At 37.9% G+C, this 17,602-nt stretch overlaps 1 protein-coding gene and 1 long non-coding RNA gene across 2 annotated transcripts in view; one reads left to right on the forward strand and one right to left on the reverse strand.

Annotated features, from left to right (window-relative positions):
• Positions 1–1,283: 1,283 nt before the first annotated feature.
• On the reverse strand, positions 1,284–17,284 carry LOC115781157 (uncharacterized). Its single transcript, XR_004020058.1, has 4 exons — positions 17,176–17,284; positions 16,622–16,736; positions 1,735–1,895; positions 1,284–1,657 (listed from the first exon to the last, which is right to left on the reverse strand). It is a non-coding gene; the product is annotated as an uncharacterized LOC115781157 (long non-coding RNA).
• A 305-nt stretch (positions 17,285–17,589) lies between these two features.
• Positions 17,590–17,602, forward strand: part of LOC115781396 (patatin-like phospholipase domain-containing protein 2) — a 168,044-nt gene continuing 168,031 nt past the window's right edge. Inside the window, exon 1 of the mRNA XM_030731034.1 lies at positions 17,590–17,595. Within this exon, the coding sequence (XP_030586894.1) occupies positions 17,590–17,595 (6 nt within the window). The remainder of the gene's footprint in view (positions 17,596–17,602) is intronic.

Here is a 17,602-nt window from a genome sequence, read left to right on the forward strand (position 1 = left end):
GCTTACTTGGTGAGGCGTGGGAAGTCGGTTGGGGAGGAAGGTAAAATGCAGAGCGCTGGTGAGGGTCCGACGTCGCTCGGTTTTTAGGAGGGCAGGCAGATGGATGCATGACAGTGGAGGAGTGATTCATTCATTCAGTTCACTGAAAAAGGAAAAAACAAAATAAAGACAAAGTCCAAACACGAAGGAAAACCGCTGGCTTTCATTTTCGGCCTTATTATGCCCTTTATCTCTATCCTGATGAAACTAATAACCAGATCAGCTGAAAGACTTTTTGTGGCCTCCATTGCAGTCCTATCTGCCATTTCATTTCTTCTAACTCATAATGAGCTGGTATCAATAACAAAGGTGACCATAAGCTCCATCATACTGACTCTGTAATGTGCTGAATGGTTGAGCTGCAAACTGGCCAATGATGAACTGTAATCTGAACATATTAATGCTCTTAATTCAAGATTCACGATTCAAGATTCAAGAATTTTATTGTCATGTACACCGCAAAACACTGTGGTTATGCTGAGCAATGAAATTCTTGCGACTGCCTTACACACAATTGAAATAAGCAACTAAGTTAAAATAAAATGTAAGAACAAGTATATGGATTTATTGGAAACTTTGGATTTAATGGGGTTGGAATTTTCGGCCAAAAGGAACATGGAGACCCTTAAAAATGTTACCAACACCAGCTGCCTCTCTTGGCAGCATTTTGAGGATGACAGACTCCACTTTCTCTGCAGGAAGACAGCTCATAACTTTTTAACAGTCTCTCCCTGTACTGATGCTCCTGTATCATCTGCTCTAATCAATAATCACAGTGCAATCTACACCACAGCTCAAAAGTTTGAAGTCAATTAGAAACATTTAGTTCTCTGAATGAAATTTGGTTTTATGTTGAGTAACACTAAACCAACCATTAATGTCAAGAAACATAATTGTTTAATTTTAACAAGGATCCTATATTCTGAATACCTTTGAATGGAATATCTACTAATATCCAGATTTTGAGAGCAGTTTCATTTAATCTCTCCTGTGTTCCAGTGGTACATTGTGGTACATAATGCAAGTTTTTCCTGTTAAAGTCCAGCTTATCAGTCAGAAAACCTTTTTCCAAACACATTAGCACAGACCAACACAACTGGTCAAAGAAACAACACATTTACACATTAGTGTGTGGATCATCCCATTTCTAATGCCAATAAACAAGTTTGCACTTTTCTGTAAAGGGTGTGACACACCCAGTTGTAGAAAACATTCAGTTATATCAGTTTGACACATTCCACAGTTTGATTTCTGACTATATGAATCCTTCAACAAGTTTTTGAATTCTTTTTTTCTTCCACTTTGAGTAAAATTGTCACGACTTGGAGAAGGAGGGGACACAGACAGCGCTTAAAAGATGACAATTTGATTTATTGATTGTGCAGAATTGAATGAGAGTTTCCTGAAGGGGTTTGGCGAGCGCAGGCTGGGCGGTGGCTGATGGCGTGAGGTTTGCCAAGGGGAATCCAGAGAGAGTGAGCAGTGGCTGGGGTGATGTGAGAGCAGGCTGGCGAGACTCCGGCAAGGGGGTAGCAAGGCAGTGTTGACAAGTGGCGTTAGGAGACGAGAGGGCGAGGCGGCGACAGGGAAAACACACGCAGGAACTTCCACAGCGGATCTAGGCCAAGGCGCGAAAAGCAGGTAAGTCAAAGCACAGATGAGCAGAGAATCAATATAGAAGCGGCCAACACTGACAGTGACTTAGTCAATGATCCAGCGAAGGCTGAAGGTCTGCTGTCAGCTTAAGAAGTCTGCGTGATTACCCAACGCGGCACAGGTGTGGAGCAGCACTGCTGAGTACCTGCCCAAGAAGGAGGAGTCTCAAGAGGTAGCTGCCGCGAGGTCCATCAGCCAGTCTCCAAACACACCCACATCATGGAGGAAGGACAGAGGAAAAACACAACACATTCACACAACACACACCAAAAACCCTCGAGTAGTGACAGAAATAAACCTACAAAGCTGATGCTCCAGACCTCAAACTAACCTAACATAATGCTGCTTTTGACCCACAAAATACTGTGGAGCTCTGCTTGTTGGTAAGAAGATGCTTGTAATCATATATTAGCCATCTGACATGATCAATTTGCATTAAGTACCACAATGTGACACTAAAACACAGGAGTGAGTGATGCTAAAAATGGGCTTCTGCATGTGTGTGTAGAGATTCACGTAAACATCACAAGTGATTTATGCTCAATGATTTTGTTAAGAAACACCTGTGAAAAGATTAGTGACAAAGCTCATGTAATGTGACATTAAAGCCAATTTCCTGTTAAAATCCTGGACGTTTCTAAGTGACCCCAAAGATTTGAGCTGTAGTGTGTATTGTATGCATGTATGTGATGAAGATTTTGTTTCAAAGATCAGAATTTTTGAACTCTGTCTTTCAACAAAACCTGAGTTGAAGTGTTTGAAGGCTGATAGCAAACTGTCCCTAACAAGTCCACTTTATTGCATGCTCATTTTCTGTGATTAGTGGTGCATAGGTGTTTAAAAAGTGCACGCTGTTGATGCTTATTAATCTGTCATGCTTATTAGTGGCTCATGGTTGCTTAAAGCCTATGTCTGTACTTGACCACAGAGGCAGAGCATCATTCAATCCTGCCAGCTGCCTCTCTTGGCAGCATTTTGAGGATGACAGACTCCACTTTCTCTGCAGGAAGACAGCTCATAACTTTTTAACAGTCTCTCCCTGTACTGATGCTCCTGTATCATCTGCTCTAATCAATAATCACAGTGCAATCTACACCACAGCTCAAAAGTTTGAAGTCAATTAGAAACATTTGGTTCTCTGAATGAAATTTGGTTTTATGTTGAGTAACACTAAACCAACCATTAATGTCAAGAAACATAATTGTTTAATTTTAACAAGGATCCTAAATTCTGAATACCTTTGAATAGAATATCTACTAATATCCAGATTTTGAGAGCAGTTTCATTTAATCTCTCCTGTGTTCCAGTGGTACATTGTGGTACATAATGCAAGTTTTTCCTGTTAAAGTCCAGCTTATCAGTCAGAAAACCTTTTTCCAAACACATTAGCACAGACCAACACAACTGTAGTGGTCAAAGAAACAACACATTTACTCATTTGTGTGGATCATCCCATTTCTAATACCAATAAACAAGTTTGCACTTTTCTGTAAAGGGTGCGACACACCCAGTTGTAGAAAACATTCAGTTTTTGTCAGTTTGACACATTCCACAGTTTGATTTCTGACTATATGAATCCTTCAACAAGTTTTTGAATTGTTTCTTTCCTCCACTTTGAGTAAAATAAACCTACAAAGCTGATGCTCCAGACCTCAAACTAACCTAATGTAATGCTGCTTTTGACCCACAAAATACTTTGGAGCTCTGCTTGTTGGTAAGAAGATGTTTGTAATCATATATTAGCCATCTGGCATGATCAATTTGCATTAAGTACCACAATGTGACACTAAAACACAGGAGTGAGTGATGCTAAAAATGGGCTTCTGCATGTGTGTGTAGAGATTCACGTAAACATCACAAGTGATTTATGCTCAATGATTTTGTTAAGAAACACCTGTGAAAAGATTAGTGACAAAGCTCATGTAATGTGACATTAAAGCCAATTTCCTGTTAAAATCCTGGACATTTCTAAGTGACCCCAAAGATTTGAGCAGTAGTGTGTATTGTATGCATGTATGTGATGAAGATTTTGTTTCAAAGATCAGAATTTTTGAACTCTGTCTTTCAACAAAACCTGAGTTGAAGTGTTTGAAGGCTGATAGCAAACTGTCCCTAACAAGTCCACTTTATTGCATGCTCATTTTCTGTGATTAGTGGTGCATAGGTGTTTAAAAAGTGCACGCTGTTAAAGCTTATTAATCTGTCATGCTTATGAGTGGCTCATGGTTGCTTAAAGCCTATGTCTGTACTTGACCACAGAGGCAGAGCATCATTCAATCCTGCCAGCTGCCTCTCTTGGCAGCATTTTGAGGATGACAGACTCCACTTTCTCTGCAGGAAGACAGCTCATAACTTTTTAACAGTCTCTCCCTGTACTGATGCTCCTGTATCATCTGCTCTAATCAATAATCACAGTGCAATCTACACCACAGCTCAAAAGTTTGACGTCAATTAGAAACATTTGGTTCTCTGAATGAAATTTGGTTTTATGTTGAGTAACACTAAACCAACCATTAATGTCAAGAAACATAATTGTTTAATTTTAACACTGATCCTAAATTCTGAATAACTTTGAATAGAATATCTACTAATATCCAGATTTTGAGAGCAGTTTCATTTAATCTCTCCTGTGTTCCAGTGGTACATTGTGGTACATAATGCAAGTTTTTCCTGTTAAAGTCCAGCTTATCAGTCAGAAAACCTTTTTCCAAACACATTAGCACAGACCAACACAACTGTAGTGGTCAAAGAAACAACACATTTACTCATTTGTGTGGATCATCCCATTTCTAATGCCAATAAACAAGTTTGCACTTTTCTGTAAAGGGTGTGACACACCCAGTTGTAGAAAACATTCAGTTTTTGTCAGTTTGACACATTCCACAGTTTGATTTCTGACTATATGAATCCTTCAACAAGTTTTTGAATTGTTTCTTTCCTCCACTTTGAGTAAAATAAACCTACAAAGCTGATGCTCCAGACCTCAAACTAACCTAATGTAATGCTGCTTTTGACCCACAAAATACTGTGGAGCTCTGCTTGTTGGTAAGAAGATGTTTGTAATCATATATTAGCCATCTGGCATGATCAATTTACATTAAGTACCACAATGTGAGTCTAAAACACAGGAGTGAGTGATGCTAAAAATGGGCTTCTGCATGTGTGTGTAGAGATTCACGTAAACATCACAAGTGATTTATGCTCAATGATTTTGTTAAGAAACACCTGTGAAAAGATTAGTGACAAAGCTCATGTAATGTGACATTAAAGCCAATTTCCTGTTAAAATCCTGGACATTTCTAAGTGACCCCAAAGATTTGAGCTGTAGTGTGTATTGTATGCATGAATGTGATGAAGATTTTGTTTCAAAGATCAGAATTTTTGAACTCTGTCTTTCAACAAAACCTGAATTGAAGTGTTTGAAGGCTGATAGCAAACTGTCCCTAACAAGTCCACTTTATTGCATGCTCATTTTCTGTGATTAGTGGTGCATAGGTGTTTAAAAAGTGCGCGTTGTTGATGCTTATTAATATGTCATGCTTATTAGTGGCTCATGGTTGCTTAAAGCCTATGTCTGTACTTGACCACAGAGGCAGAGCATCATTCAATCCTGCCAGCTGCCTCTCTTGGCAGCATTTTGAGGATGACAGACTCCACTTTCTCTGCAGGAAGACAGCTCATAACTTTTTAACAGTCTCTCCCTGTACTGATGCTCCTGTATCATCTGCTCTAATCAATAATCACAGTGCAATCTACACCACAGCTCAAAAGTTTGAAGTCAATTAGAAACATTTAGTTCTCTGAATAAAATTTGGTTTTATGTTGAGTAACACTAAACCAACCATTAATGTCAAGAAATATAATTGTTTAATTTTAACACTGATCCTAAATTCTGAATACCTTTGAATGGAATATCTACTAATATCCAGATTTTGAGAGCAGTTTCATTTAATCTCTCCTGTGTTCCAGTGGTACATTGTGGTACATAATGCAAGTTTTTCCTGTTAAAGTCCAGCTTATCAGTCAGAAAACCTTTTTCCAAACACATTAGCACAGACCAACACAACTGTAGTGGTCAAAGAAACAACACATTTACTCATTTGTGTGGATCATCCCATTTCTAATGCCAATAAACAAGTTTGCACTTTTCTGTAAAGGGTGTGACACACCCAGTTGTAGAAAACATTCAGTTATATCAGTTTGACACATTCCACAGTTTGATTTCTGACTATATGAATCCTTCAACAAGTTTTTGAATTGTTTCTTTCCTCCACTTTGAGTAAAATAAACCTACAAAGCTGATGCTCCAGACCTCAAACTAACCTAATGTAATGCTGCTTTTGACCCACAAAATACTTTGGAGCTCTGCTTGTTGGTAAGAAGATGTTTGTAATCATATATTAGCCATCTGGCATGATCAATTTGCATTAAGTACCACAATGTGACACTAAAACACAGGAGTGAGTGATGCTAAAAATGGGCTTCTGCATGTGTGTGTAGAGATTCACGTAAACATCACAAGTGATTTATGCTCAATGATTTTGTTAAGAAACACCTGTGAAAAGATTAGTGACAAAGCTCATGTAATGTGACATTAAAGCCAATTTCCTGTTAAAATCCTGGACATTTCTAAGTGACCCCAAAGATTTGAGCTGTAGTGTGTATTGTATGCATGTATGTGATGAGGATTTTGTTTCAAAGATCAGAATTTTTGAACTCTGTCTTTCAACAAAACCTGAGTTGAAGTGTTTGAAGGCTGATAGCAAACTGTCCCTAACAAGTCCACTTTATTGCATGCTCATTTTCTGTGATTAGTGGTGCATAGGTGTTTAAAAAGTGTGCATGTTGTTGATGCTTATTAATCTGTCATGCTTATTAGTGGCTCATGGTTGCTTAAAGCCTATGTCTGTACTTGACCACAGAGGCAGAGCATCATTCAATCCTGCCAGCTGCCTCTCTTGGCAGCATTTTGAGGATGACAGACTCCACTTTCTCTGCAGGAAGACAGCTCATAACTTTTTAACAGTCTCTCCCTGTACTGATGCTCCTGTATCATCTGCTCTAATCAATAATCACAGTGCAATCTACACCACAGCTCAAAAGTTTGAAGTCAATTAGAAACATTTGGTTCTCTGAATGAAATTTGGTTTTATGTTGAGTAACACTAAACCAACCATTAATGTCAAGAAATATAATTGTTTAATTTTAACAAGGATCCTAAATTCTGAATACCTTTGAATGGAATATCTACTAATATCCAGATTTTGAGAGCAGTTTCATTTAATCTCTCCTGTGTTCCAGTGGTACATTGTGGTACATAATGCAAGTTTTTCCTGTTAAAGTCCAGCTTATCAGTCAGAAAACCTTTTTCCAAACACATTAGCACAGACCAACACAACTGTAGTGGTCAAAGAAACAACACATTTACTCATTTGTGTGGATCATCCCATTTCTAATGCCAATAAACAAGTTTGCACTTTTCTGTAAAGGGTGTGACACACCCAGTTGTAGAAAACATTCAGTTATATCAGTTTGACACATTCCACAGTTTGATTTCTGACTATATGAATCCTTCAACAAGTTTTTGAATTGTTTCTTTCCTCCACTTTGAGTAAAACAAACCTACAAAGCTGATGCTCCAGACCTCAAACTAACCTAATGTAATGCTGCTTTTGACCCACAAAATACTTTGGAGCTCTGCTTGTTGGTAAGAAGATGTTTGTAATCATATATTAGCCATCTGGCATGATCAATTTGCATTAAGTACCACAATGTGACACTAAAACACAGGAGTGAGTGATGCTAAAAATGGGCTTCTGCATGTGTGTGTAGAGATTCACGTAAACATCACAAGTGATTTATGCTCAATGATTTTGTTAAGAAACACCTGTGAAAAGATTAGTGACAAAGCTCATGTAATGTGACATTAAAGCCAATTTCCTGTTAAAATCCTGGACGTTTCTAAGTGACCCCAAAGATTTGAGCAGTAGTGTGTATTGTATGCATGTATGTGATGAGGATTTTGTTTCAAAGATCAGAATTTTTGAACTCTGTCTTTCAACAAAACCTGAGTTGAAGTGTTTGAAGGCTGATAGCAACCTGTCCCTAACAAGTCCACTTTATTGCATGCTCATTTTCTGTGATTAGTGGTGCATAGGTGTTTAAAAAGTGCAAGGTTTTGATGCTTATTAATCTGTCATGCTTATGAGTGGCTCATGGTTGCTTAAAGCCTATGTCTGTACTTGACCACAGAGGCAGAGCATCATTCAATCCTGCCAGCTGCCTCTCTTGGCAGCATTTTGAGGATGACAGACTCCACTTTCTCTGCAGGAAGACAGCTCATAACTTTTTAACAGTCTCTCCCTGTACTGATGCTCCTGTATCATCTGCTCTAATCAATAATCACAGTGCAATCTACACCACAGCTCAAAAGTTTGACGTCAATTAGAAACATTTAGTTCTCTGAATGAAATTTGGTTTTATGTTGAGTAACACTAAACCAACCATTAATGTCAAGAAACATAATTGTTTAATTTTAACAAGGATCCTATATTCTGAATACCTTTGAATAGAATATCTACTAATATCCAGATTTTGAGAGCAGTTTCATTTAATCTCTCCTGTGTTCCAGTGGTACATTGTGGTACATAATGCAAGTTTTTCCTGTTAAAGTCCAGCTTATCAGTCAGAAAACCTTTTTCCAAACACATTAGCACAGACCAACACAACTGTAGTGGTCAAAGAAACAACACATTTACTCATTTGTGTGGATCATCCCATTTCTAACGCCAATAAACAAGTTTGCACTTTTCTGTAAAGGGTGTGACACACCCAGTTGTAGAAAACATTCAGTTTTTGTCAGTTTGACACATTCCACAGTTTGATTTCTGACTATATGAATCCTTCAACGAGTTTTTGAATTGTTTCTTTCCTCCACTTTGAGTAAAATAAACCTACAAAGCTGATGCTCCAGACCTCAAACTAACCTAATGTAATGCTGCTTTTGACCCACAAAATACTTTGGAGCTCTGCTTGTTGGTAAGAAGATGTTTGTAATCATATATTAGCCATCTGGCATGATCAATTTGCATTAAGTACCACAATGTGACACTAAAACACAGGAGTGAGTGATGCTAAAAATGGGCTTCTGCATGTGTGTGTAGAGATTCACGTAAACATCACAAGTGATTTATGCTCAATGATTTTGTTAAGAAACACCTGTGAAAAGATTAGTGACAAAGCTCATGTAATGTGACATTAAAGCCAATTTCCTGTTAAAATCCTGGACATTTCTAAGTGACCCCAAAGATTTGAGCTGTAGTGTGTATTGTATGCATGAATGTGATGAAGATTTTGTTTCAAAGATCAGAATTTTTGAACTCTGTCTTTCAACAAAACCTGAATTGAAGTGTTTGAAGGCTGATAGCAAACTGTCCCTAACAAGTCCACTTTATTGCATGCTCATTTTCTGTGATTAGTGGTGCATAGGTGTTTAAAAAGTGCGCGTTGTTGATGCTTATTAATATGTCATGCTTATTAGTGGCTCATGGTTGCTTAAAGCCTATGTCTGTACTTGACCACAGAGGCAGAGCATCATTCAATCCTGCCAGCTGCCTCTCTTGGCAGCATTTTGAGGATGACAGACTCCACTTTCTCTGCAGGAAGACAGCTCATAACTTTTTAACAGTCTCTCCCTGTACTGATGCTCCTGTATCATCTGCTCTAATCAATAATCACAGTGCAATCTACACCACAGCTCAAAAGTTTGAAGTCAATTAGAAACATTTAGTTCTCTGAATGAAATTTGGTTTTATGTTGAGTAACACTAAACCAACCATTAATGTCAAGAAATATAATTGTTTAATTTTAACACTGATCCTAAATTCTGAATACCTTTGAATGGAATATCTACTAATATCCAGATTTTGAGAGCAGTTTCATTTAATCTCTCCTGTGTTCCAGTGGTACATTGTGGTACATAATGCAAGTTTTTCCTGTTAAAGTCCAGCTTATCAGTCAGAAAACCTTTTTCCAAACACATTAGCACAGACCAACACAACTGTAGTGGTCAAAGAAACAACACATTTACTCATTTGTGTGGATCATCCCATTTCTAATGCCAATAAACAAGTTTGCACTTTTCTGTAAAGGGTGTGACACACCCAGTTGTAGAAAACATTCAGTTATATCAGTTTGACACATTCCACAGTTTGATTTCTGACTATATGAATCCTTCAACAAGTTTTTGAATTGTTTCTTTCCTCCACTTTGAGTAAAATAAACCTACAAAGCTGATGCTCCAGACCTCAAACTAACCTAATGTAATGCTGCTTTTGACCCACAAAATACTTTGGAGCTCTGTGTTGGTAAGAAGATGTTTGTAATCATATATTAGCCATCTGGCATGATCAATTTGCATTAAGTACCACAATGTGAGTCTAAAACACAGGAGTGAGTGATGCTAAAAATGGGCTTCTGCATGTGTGTGTAGAGATTCACGTAAACATCACAAGTGATTTATGCTCAATGATTTTGTTAAGAAACACCTGTGAAAAGATTAGTGACAAAGCTCATGTAATGTGACATTAAAGCCAATTTCATGTTAAAATCCTGGACGTTTCTAAGTGACCCCAAAGATTTGAGCAGTAGTGTGTATTGTATGCATGTATGTGATGAAGATTTTGTTTCAAAGATCAGAATTTTTGAACTCTGTCTTTCAACAAAACCTGAGTTGAAGTATTTGAAGGCTGATAGCAAACTGTCCCTAACAAGTCCACTTTATTGCATGCTCATTTTCTGTGATTAGTGGTGCATAGGTGTTTAAAAAGTGCACGCTGTTGATGCTTATTAATATGTCATGCTTATGAGTGGCTCATGGTTGCTTAAAGCCTATGTCTGTACTTGACCACAGAGGCAGAGCATCATTCAATCCTGCCAGCTGCCTCTCTTGGCAGCATTTTGAGGATGACAGACTCCACTTTCTCTGCAGGAAGACAGCTCATAACTTTTTAACAGTCTCTCCCTGTACTGATGCTCCTGTATCATCTTCTCTAATCAATAATCACAGTGCAATCTACACCACAGCTCAAAAGTTTGACGTCAATTAGAAACATTTAGTTCTCTGAATGAAATTTGGTTTTATGTTGAGTAACACTAAACCAACCATTAATGTCAAGAAACATAATTGTTTAATTTTAACAAGGATCCTATATTCTGAATACCTTTGAATGGAATATCTACTAATATCCAGATTTTGAGAGCAGTTTCATTTAATCTCTCCTGTGTTCCAGTGGTACATTGTGGTACATAATGCAAGTTTTTCCTGTTAAAGTCCAGCTTATCAGTCAGAAAACCTTTTTCCAAACACATTAGCACAGACCAACACAACTGTAGTGGTCAAAGAAACAACACATTTACTCATTTGTGTGGATCATCCCATTTCTAACGCCAATAAACAAGTTTGCACTTTTCTGTAAAGGGTGTGACACACCCAGTTGTAGAAAACATTCAGTTATATCAGTTTGACACATTCCACAGTTTGATTTCTGACTATATGAATCCTTCAACGAGTTTTTGAATTGTTTCTTTCCTCCACTTTGAGTAAAATAAACCTACAAAGCTGATGCTCCAGACCTCAAACTAACCTAATGTAATGCTGCTTTTGACCCACAAAATACTTTGGAGCTCTGCTTGTTGGTAAGAAGATGTTTGTAATCATATATTAGCCATCTGGCATGATCAATTTGCATTAAGTACCACAATGTGACACTAAAACACAGGAGTGAGTGATGCTAAAAATGGGCTTCTGCATATGTGTGTAGAGATTCGCGTAAACATCACAAGTGATTTATGCTCAATGATTTTGTATAGAAACACCTGTGAAAAGATTAGTGACAAAGCTCATGTAATGTGACATTAAAGCCAATTTCCTGTTAAAATCCTGGACGTTTCTAAGTGACCCCAAAGATTTGAGCTGTAGTGTGTATTGTATGCATGTATGTGATGAGGATTTTGTTTCAAAGATCAGAATTTTTGAACTCTGTCTTTCAACAAAACCTGAGTTGAAGTGTTTGAAGGCTGATAGCAACCTGTCCCTAACAAGTCCACTTTATTGCATGCTCATTTTCTGTGATTAGTGGTGCATAGGTGTTTAAAAAGTGCGCGTTGTTGATGCTTATTAATCTGTCATGCTTATGAGTGGCTCATGGTTGCTTAAAGCCTATGTCTGTACTTGACCACAGAGGCAGAGCATCATTCAATCCTGCCAGCTGCCTCTCTTGGCAGCATTTTGAGGATGACAGACTCCACTTTCTCTGCAGGAAGACAGCTCATAACTTTTTAACAGTCTCTCCCTGTACTGATGCTCCTGTATCATCTGCTCTAATCAATAATCACAGTGCAATCTACACCACAGCTCAAAAGTTTGAAGTCAATTAGAAACATTTAGTTCTCTGAATGAAATTTGGTTTTATGTTGAGTAACACTAAACCAACCATTAATGTCAAGAAATATAATTGTTTAATTTTAACAAGGATTCCTAAATTCTGAATACCTTTGAATGGAATATCTACTAATATCCAGATTTTGAGAGCAGTTTCATTTAATCTCTCCTGTGTTCCAGTGGTACATTGTGGTACATAATGCAAGTTTTTCCTGTTAAAGTCCAGCTTATCAGTCAGAAAACCTTTTTCCAAACACATTAGCACAGACCAACACAACTGTAGTGGTCAAAGAAACAACACATTTACTCATTTGTGTGGATCATCCCATTTCTAATGCCAATAAACAAGTTTGCACTTTTCTGTAAAGGGTGTGACACACCCAGTTGTAGAAAACATTCAGTTTTTGTCAGTTTGACACATTCCACAGTTTGATTTCTGACTATATGAATCCTTCAACAAGTTTTTGAATTGTTTCTTTCCTCCACTTTGAGTAAAATAAACCTACAAAGCTGATGCTCCAGACCTCAAACTAACCTAATGTAATGCTGCTTTTGACCCACAAAATACTTTGGAGCTCTGCTTGTTGGTAAGAAGATGTTTGTAATCATATATTAGCCATCTGGCATGATCAATTTGCATTAAGTACCACAATGTGACACTAAAACACAGGAGTGAGTGATGCTAAAAATGAGCTCCTGCATGTGTGTGTAGAGATTCACGTAAACATCACAAGTGATTTATGCTCAATGATTTTGTTAAGAAACACCTGTGAAAAGATTAGTGACAAAGCTCATGTAATGTGACATTAAAGCCAATTTCCTGTTAAAATCCTGGACATTTCTAAGTGACCCCAAAGATTTGAGCTGTAGTGTGTATTGTATGCATGTATGTGATGAAGATTTTGTTTCAAAGATCAGAATTTTTGAACTCTGTCTTTCAACAAAACCTGAGTTGAAGTGTTTGAAGGCTGATAGCAAACTGTCCCTAACAAGTCCACTTTATTGCATGCTCATTTTCTGTGATTAGTGGTGCATAGGTGTTTAAAAAGTGCACGCTGTTGATGCTTATTAATCTGTCATGCTTATTAGTGGCTCATGGTTGCTTAAAGCCTATGTCTGTACTTGACCACAGAGGCAGAGCATCATTCAATCCTGCCAGCTGCCTCTCTTGGCAGCATTTTGAGGATGACAGACTCCACTTTCTCTGCAGGAAGACAGCTCATAACTTTTTAACAGTCTCTCCCTGTACTGATGCTCCTGTATCATCTGCTCTAATCAATAATCACAGTGCAATCTACACCACAGCTCAAAAGTTTGAAGTCAATTAGAAACATTTAGTTCTCTGAATGAAATTTGGTTTTATGTTGAGTAACACTAAACCAACCATTAATGTCAAGAAACATAATTGTTTAATTTTAACAAGGATCCTAAATTCTGAATACCTTTGAATGGAATATCTACTAATATCCAGATTTTGAGAGCAGTTTCATTTAATCTCTCCTGTGTTCCAGTGGTACATTGTGGTACATAATGCAAGTTTTTCCTGTTAAAGTCCAGCTTATCAGTCAGAAAACCTTTTTCCAAACACATTAGCACAGACCAACACAACTGTAGTGGTCAAAGAAACAACACATTTACTCATTTGTGTGGATCATCCCATTTCTAACGCCAATAAACAAGTTTGCACTTTTCTGTAAAGGGTGTGACACACCCAGTTGTAGAAAACATTCAGTTTTTGTCAGTTTGACACATTCCACAGTTTGATTTCTGACTATATGAATCCTTCAACAAGTTTTTGAATTGTTTCTTTCCTCCACTTTGAGTAAAATAAACCTACAAAGCTGATGCTCCAGACCTCAAACTAACCTAACATAATGCTGCTTTTGACCCACAAAATACTTTGGAGCTCTGCTTGTTGGTAAGAAGATGTTTGTAATCATATATTAGCCATCTGGCATGATCAATTTGCATTAAGTACCACAATGTGACACTAAAACACAGGAGTGAGTGATGCTAAAAATGGGCTTCTGCATGTGTGTGTAGAGATTCACGTAAACATCACAAGTGATTTATGCTCAATGATTTTGTTAAGAAACACCTGTGAAAAGATTAGTGACAAAGCTCATGTAATGTGACATTAAAGCCAATTTCCTGTTAAAATCCTGGACATTTCTAAGTGACCCCAAAGATTTGAGCTGTAGTGTGTATTGTATGCATGTAATGTGATGAAGATTTTGTTTCAAAGATCAGAATTTTTGAACTCTGTCTTTCAACAAAACCTGAGTTGAAGTGTTTGAAGGCTGATAGCAAACTGTCCCTAACAAGTCCACTTTATTGCATGCTCATTTTCTGTGATTAGTGGTGCATAGGTGTTTAAAAAGTGCACGCTGTTGATGCTTATTAATCTGTCATGCTTATGAGTGGCTCATGGTTGCTTAAAGCCTATGTCTGTACTTGACCACAGAGGCAGAGCATCATTCAATCCTGCCAGCTGCCTCTCTTGGCAGCATTTTGAGGATGACAGACTCCACTTTCTCTGCAGGAAGACAGCTCATAACTTTTTAACAGTCTCTCCCTGTACTGATGCTCCTGTATCATCTGCTCTAATCAATAATCACAGTGCAATCTACACCACAGCTCAAAAGTTTGAAGTCAATTAGAAACATTTAGTTCTCTGAATGAAATTTGGTTTTATGTTGAGTAACACTAAACCAACCATTAATGTCAAGAAACATAATTGTTTAATTTTAACAAGGATCCTAAATTCTGAATACCTTTGAATGGAATATCTACTAATATCCAGATTTTGAGAGCAGTTTCATTTAATCTCTCCTGTGTTCCAGTGGTACATTGTGGTACATAATGCAAGTTTTTCCTGTTAAAGTCCAGCTTATCAGTCAGAAAACCTTTTTCCAAACACATTAGCACAGACCAACACAACTGTAGTGGTCAAAGAAACAACACATTTACACACTAGTGTGTGGATCATCCCATTTCTAACGCCAATAAACAAGTTTGCACTTTTCTGTAAAGGGTGTGACACACCCAGTTGTAGAAAACATTCAGTTTTTGTCAGTTTGACACATTCCACAGTTTGATTTCTGACTATATGAATCCTTCAACAAGTTTTTGAATTGTTTCTTTCCTCCACTTTGAGTAAAATAAACCTACAAAGCTGATGCTCCAGACCTCAAACTAACCTAATGTAATGCTGCTTTTGACCCACAAAATACTTTGGAGCTCTGCTTGTTGGTAAGAAGATGTTTGTAATCATATATTAGCCATCTGGCATGATCAATTTGCATTAAGTACCACAATGTGACACTAAAACACAGGAGTGAGTGATGCTAAAAATGGGCTTCTGCATGTGTGTGTAGAGATTCACGTAAACATCACAAGTGATTTATGCTCAATGATTTTGTTAAGAAACACCTGTGAAAAGATTAGTGACAAAGCTCATGTAATGTGACATTAAAGCCAATTTCCTGTTAAAATCCTGGACATTTCTAAGTGACCCCAAAGATTTGAGCTGTAGTGTGTATTGTATGCATGTATGTGATGAAGATTTTGTTTCAAAGATCAGAATTTTTGAACTCTGTCTTTCAACAAAACCTGAGTTGAAGTGTTTGAAGGCTGATAGCAAACTGTCCCTAACAAGTCCACTTTATTGCATGCTCATTTTCTGTGATTAGTGGTGCATAGGTGTTTAAAAAGTGCACGCTGTTGATGCTTATTAATCTGTCATGCTTATTAGTGGCTCATGGTTGCTTAAAGCCTATGTCTGTACTTGACCACAGAGGCAGAGCATCATTCAATCCTGCCAGCTGCCTCTCTTGGCAGCATTTTGAGGATGACAGACTCCACTTTCTCTGCAGGAAGACAGCTCATAACTTTTTAACAGTCTCTCCCTGTACTGATGCTCCTGTATCATCTGCTCTAATCAATAATCACAGTGCAATCTACACCACAGCTCAAAAGTTTGAAGTCAATTAGAAACATTTGGTTCTCTGAATGAAATTTGGTTTTATGTTGAGTAACACTAAACCAACCATTAATGTCAAGAAACATAATTGTTTAATTTTAACAAGGATCCTATATTCTGAATACCTTTGAATGGAATATCTACTAATATCCAGATTTTGAGAGCAGTTTCATTTAATCTCTCCTGTGTTCCAGTGGTACATTGTGGTACATAATGCAAGTTTTTCCTGTTAAAGTCCAGCTTATCAGTCAGAAAACCTTTTTCCAAACACATTAGCACAGACCAACACAACTGTAGTGGTCAAAGAAACAACACATTTACACACTAGTGTGTATCATTATTTAAACCTAGGAAGTTCAAACTCCAGACCCCGAAGTAAGTAAATCTAATGCGTTTTTTGAGCAGCACAGTAGTTTTCAGCTCTGCTAATGTACTTAATCAAAGATGTTTCTAATGGTAGATTAGCCTCTTGACTTTAGTGTGTCATGTATTTCTGTACTTACAGTTTGTCGTACTTCATACACAGTTACCTCTGCTCCACCTTTCTGCTGGCTTGTCTCTACTCATCCTGCACCTTCATGTCTCCTATCCTCTGAAACACCACTGGCTTGTTTTTGCCTTGAGTTGTAATATAAGAAATTACAAAGATTAGGCAAATCAGGAAACGTTTTCATGACTTAAATGCTCTTAAAGACTTCAATCTTACCGTCCTGTAGCCCTTTGAGGCCTATAATAGAACAAGTCCGCCAGACCACATCGTTACAGTTATACATACTGTAGTACCATCGTGTGGAATATTTCAACTCACTATACATCAATAGTACTTTCAGAACCCTAATTATAACAATATTATGAACAGGGGCACAGCTATATACTTTCTGAGGTGTTTAGGACACATTTTTAGGCGGCCCAGGCCCCTGTCCACCAAACCCAAACCCACACACAACGCACCTTCTCAAGGTTTACCGTGTTCATATGTGCAGATCTCACTTATTCATGGACTTATATAATACAAGACTTCTATTAAATACTTTTACAGGCTTTTGGAATAACTTACCGACTGTCTTTAATCCATTTTGAAAAGCCTTTTTTCTTCCAAACAACATTTTAATCCGTCTCCGTCGTCCGTTTTCCGTTTTCTGTTTTGTTTTGTTTTTTTGTTGTCAGGTGATAGCACGATTCTAAGGAAAATTGTCGTTATGTAGCGTTCTCGAACGCGCCTTTGGTGTGTGTGTGTGTGTGTGTGTGTGTGGTGTGTGGAAAAGGGGGTGGGGGGCAGGAGGAGGGGATGTGCTGGAGCAGAGGGGCGCCTAATTAGCGCCGTGATTGTGTTATTGATCATATCATTTACACAGCTGTTAAATGCAGAGAATGCGACTGGAGAATTAATTTCCCCGTATCGCCTTTGCCCCCCTGTGCGTCGCCCCTATGCATTGCATATAGTGCATACCCACTTTTTGCGCCACTGTGTATGAAGGTAACCT

This window comes from Archocentrus centrarchus, chromosome 6, assembly GCF_007364275.1.
Source record: "Archocentrus centrarchus isolate MPI-CPG fArcCen1 chromosome 6, fArcCen1, whole genome shotgun sequence".
NCBI lineage: Eukaryota > Metazoa > Chordata > Actinopteri > Cichliformes > Cichlidae > Archocentrus > Archocentrus centrarchus.